This window comes from Phalaenopsis equestris, unplaced genomic scaffold (assembly GCF_001263595.1).
Source record: "Phalaenopsis equestris unplaced genomic scaffold, ASM126359v1 Scaffold000002, whole genome shotgun sequence".
In the NCBI taxonomy this organism is placed as follows: domain Eukaryota; kingdom Viridiplantae; phylum Streptophyta; class Magnoliopsida; order Asparagales; family Orchidaceae; genus Phalaenopsis; species Phalaenopsis equestris.
In genome coordinates this window covers 75,102,955-75,105,994 of record NW_018164444.1, presented here as the reverse complement: position 1 = coordinate 75,105,994, position 3,040 = coordinate 75,102,955, and the positions used below count along the sequence as shown (strand labels likewise).

General features: G+C 32.6%; 1 protein-coding gene across 1 annotated transcript in view; it reads left to right on the top strand.

The window, feature by feature from the left end:
* Positions 1 to 2,143, top strand: part of LOC110020121 (glyoxysomal fatty acid beta-oxidation multifunctional protein MFP-a-like) — a 9,309-nt gene extending 7,166 nt beyond the window's left edge. The window contains exons 6-9 of the mRNA XM_020718113.1: positions 958 to 1,089; positions 1,232 to 1,380; positions 1,475 to 1,613; positions 1,933 to 2,143. Of these exons, the coding sequence (XP_020573772.1) occupies positions 958 to 1,089; positions 1,232 to 1,380; positions 1,475 to 1,613; positions 1,933 to 1,968 (456 nt within the window). The 3' untranslated portion in view covers positions 1,969 to 2,143. The remainder of the gene's footprint in view (positions 1 to 957; positions 1,090 to 1,231; positions 1,381 to 1,474; positions 1,614 to 1,932) is intronic.
* Positions 2,144 to 3,040: the final 897 nt, after the last annotated feature.

The window sequence follows — 3,040 nt, the reverse complement described above, 5'->3', positions numbered from 1 at the left end:
TCTTCTGTCTCGATCTTTTGGCATTGCAATGCCACTTTCTAGCATTGTAGTGCTTAACTCTCGGATTTCTAAGCAAATTTTCCTTCGGATTAGCTCCGTGACACTCCACTTTCAACCCTGAGGCATTGGTCATAACACTGCAGTGCTATAGATCTAGCGCCAAGGTTCTCTATTAATTTGCACTCAAGTTCTTTCATAACCTAGCCGATATATTAACTTTCATCCAATTTTCTCTATTTCTTCTTATGCGAGATTTTTGTAGCAAAAAATTATATTAATGGTAATGGACTGTCAAATTATGCTATTTTTACTTGAAAACACATACTTACATGCTAAATATCTCATTCACTCACTTCGCTCAACAACTACTTAAGCATGTTTTTGGGGCATAGTAGGGTAGGCAATAGAATGTGGTTGTAGTGCCTTGTCTACCACAGCATGTATGTCTTTGGGATCATAGTGAGGACCGCTTAAAAGTTCTTTTGTTTATCGTGTGGTGGTATTGCCAACAGCTCCAATAAATTCTCTATCTCAAACTAATGAAAGATGAGCATATAAATTGAAATTTTTGTACATGTCAATAGAGTGCTTCGTGAGATGAAGTGTAACAAGCATAATATTTAAAAGTGCAACTACGGACGTTGATAAACTCCACGCCATGAAAAACAAGACTTTGTACATGTCTATATGGATTATTTCATAGTGATTCTATGCAAGTAGTAGGGCTTAGTGTGGCAATGGTACGTCTAGGGGCGTAGTAGTCTTTTCTTTAAGGGTATATAAATTTCTTATATCTAATGTTTCTTTCGAAATGTTATAAATTTTTTTTAAATATTGGCCTTTTTTTGGTGTGGGTCTAGGGGGTAATAAATTATTTATTTATTGATAATAAATTAATTTGTAACTCGTTAAGAGAAAATTTAAAATTCAAGGTGGGCAATACTACATCATGTTTGATCCATGGCAGGTGAAAGTTCTCGCAAGGGGTTCTATTTGTATGACGACAGGCGAAAGGCTACTCCTGACCCCGATATACACAGCTATATAGAGAGATCAAGACAAATAGCTGGTGTTAAGGCTGATCCCCAGGTTACCAAATTCCACCTATACTATTAAACTTTACAAAAATTCATTCTAAATCATCATCATCATCATGATATCCACCAATCACCATTAATTTCATGCTTTCCATGTCTCAATTATGCATCATGACTTACTGTGCTGTCCTCAGCTTACGAAGCTATCCGACAAGGACATAGTGGAGATGATATTCCTTCCAGTAGTCAACGAAGCTTGCTGTGTCCTCGATGAAGGAATTGCAGTGAAAGCATCAGATCTGGACATCGCTTCCATTATGGGAATGGGCTTCCCTTCCTTCAGGTTGTCAAATTTTCGGAATTCTCAACTTTTTAATTAAATTTTACATTGTTTCTTCTTCTAAATAAAGCTTTTGTGCTCTTACATCCTACTTTAGGGGTGGCATTATGTTTTGGGCTGACTCTCTGGGTGCCAAATACATAAACACAAGGCTGGAAGAATGGTCCAAGACCTATGGAAATTTTTTCAAGCCAAGTTCCTATCTTGCTGAAAGGGGAGCGAAAGGAATTCCTCTGGTAAGCAGTAGATAAATTTTATTTACTATAGAACATTGATATGAACCCACTTAACTTTTATGAATTTACATGTCTAACACCTAAACATTCATATTTACATGCATAACACTCGAATCTTTAACTTCTCATAAAAAATACCATCAATATGATCTTTTTAAAAGTAAAATGCTTTTTTTCATGCATATGTCTATAATACCAAGGTGTTATAAATGTAAATATCAAATTTTGGATTTTAGATATGTAAATAAATAAAAATTGTGTGATATGTATATAAATTTCCAATGGTTTTTAATGTCAATTTTTTTATAACTTGATTCAGAGTGCTCCAGTTAATCAGGCCAGTTCGAAGTTATAATCTCTCATCATCTGTCGAGTGAAGCTGTTGTCATTTGGAACAGAACTGTAAAATTATGTGCTGAAGGTATAGTTCATGTATGGACTCAAAAGGCTTTATGGCTTCAGTGTTGCTAACGTAGCATATAAATTATTAATAAAGGAGATCAATACTGCTTGTGTTTCTTAAAGATTATGTCGTTTTATATGTCTATAATACCATCAATATGATCTTTTTAAAAGTAAAATGCTCCTTTTCATGCATATGTCTATAATACCAAGGTGTTATAAATGTAAATATCAAATTTTGGATTTTAGATATGTAAATAAATAAAAATTGTGTGATATGTATATAAATTTCCAATGGTTTTTAATGTCAATTTTTTATAACTTGATTCAGAGTGCTCCAGTTAATCAGGCCAGTTCGAAGTTATAATCTCTCATCATCTGTCGAGTGAAGCTGTTGTCATCTGGAACAGAACTGTAAAATTATGTGCTGAAGGTATAGTTCATGTATGGACTCAAAAGGCTTTATGGCTTCAGTGTTGCTAACGTAGCATATAAATTATTAATAAAGGAGATCAATACTGCTTGTGTTTCTTAAAGATTATGTCGTTTTATTTCAATAAAAAATAGTTTTAAATTGAACTATTCAATTGCTTTCAAGGCATGTTGAAACTAAATGTTTTAATAAAGTGGAGGATTTTCTGTGTTAATGACTTTAATATTAACTTATAATACTTCATTTGTGCACATAATTATAGTAGTTAATTCTTTTATATTATTTGATTATTGGTGTGTAGAGATCAGGTGAATTAACTATGAAGTTGAAGAAGTTATTAGTAATTTGCCAATATGAACTGAATTATTCATCTGCTTCAATGACTCCTACACCATAGCTCCATAGTTATCATATGAGATTTCACTTGTTGGATTGTATAAGATTATAAGTGTTTTAGTTTTGATTTTTATGTGTTGTTATTTATATCTTGATTAATCACTTATTTGTGTTTGTCTTTGTTCCTATTGTTGTACATATTATATTGTGTAGTGAATAGCTTCATTAATAGTTATAACTTGTGGTTGATTATTCA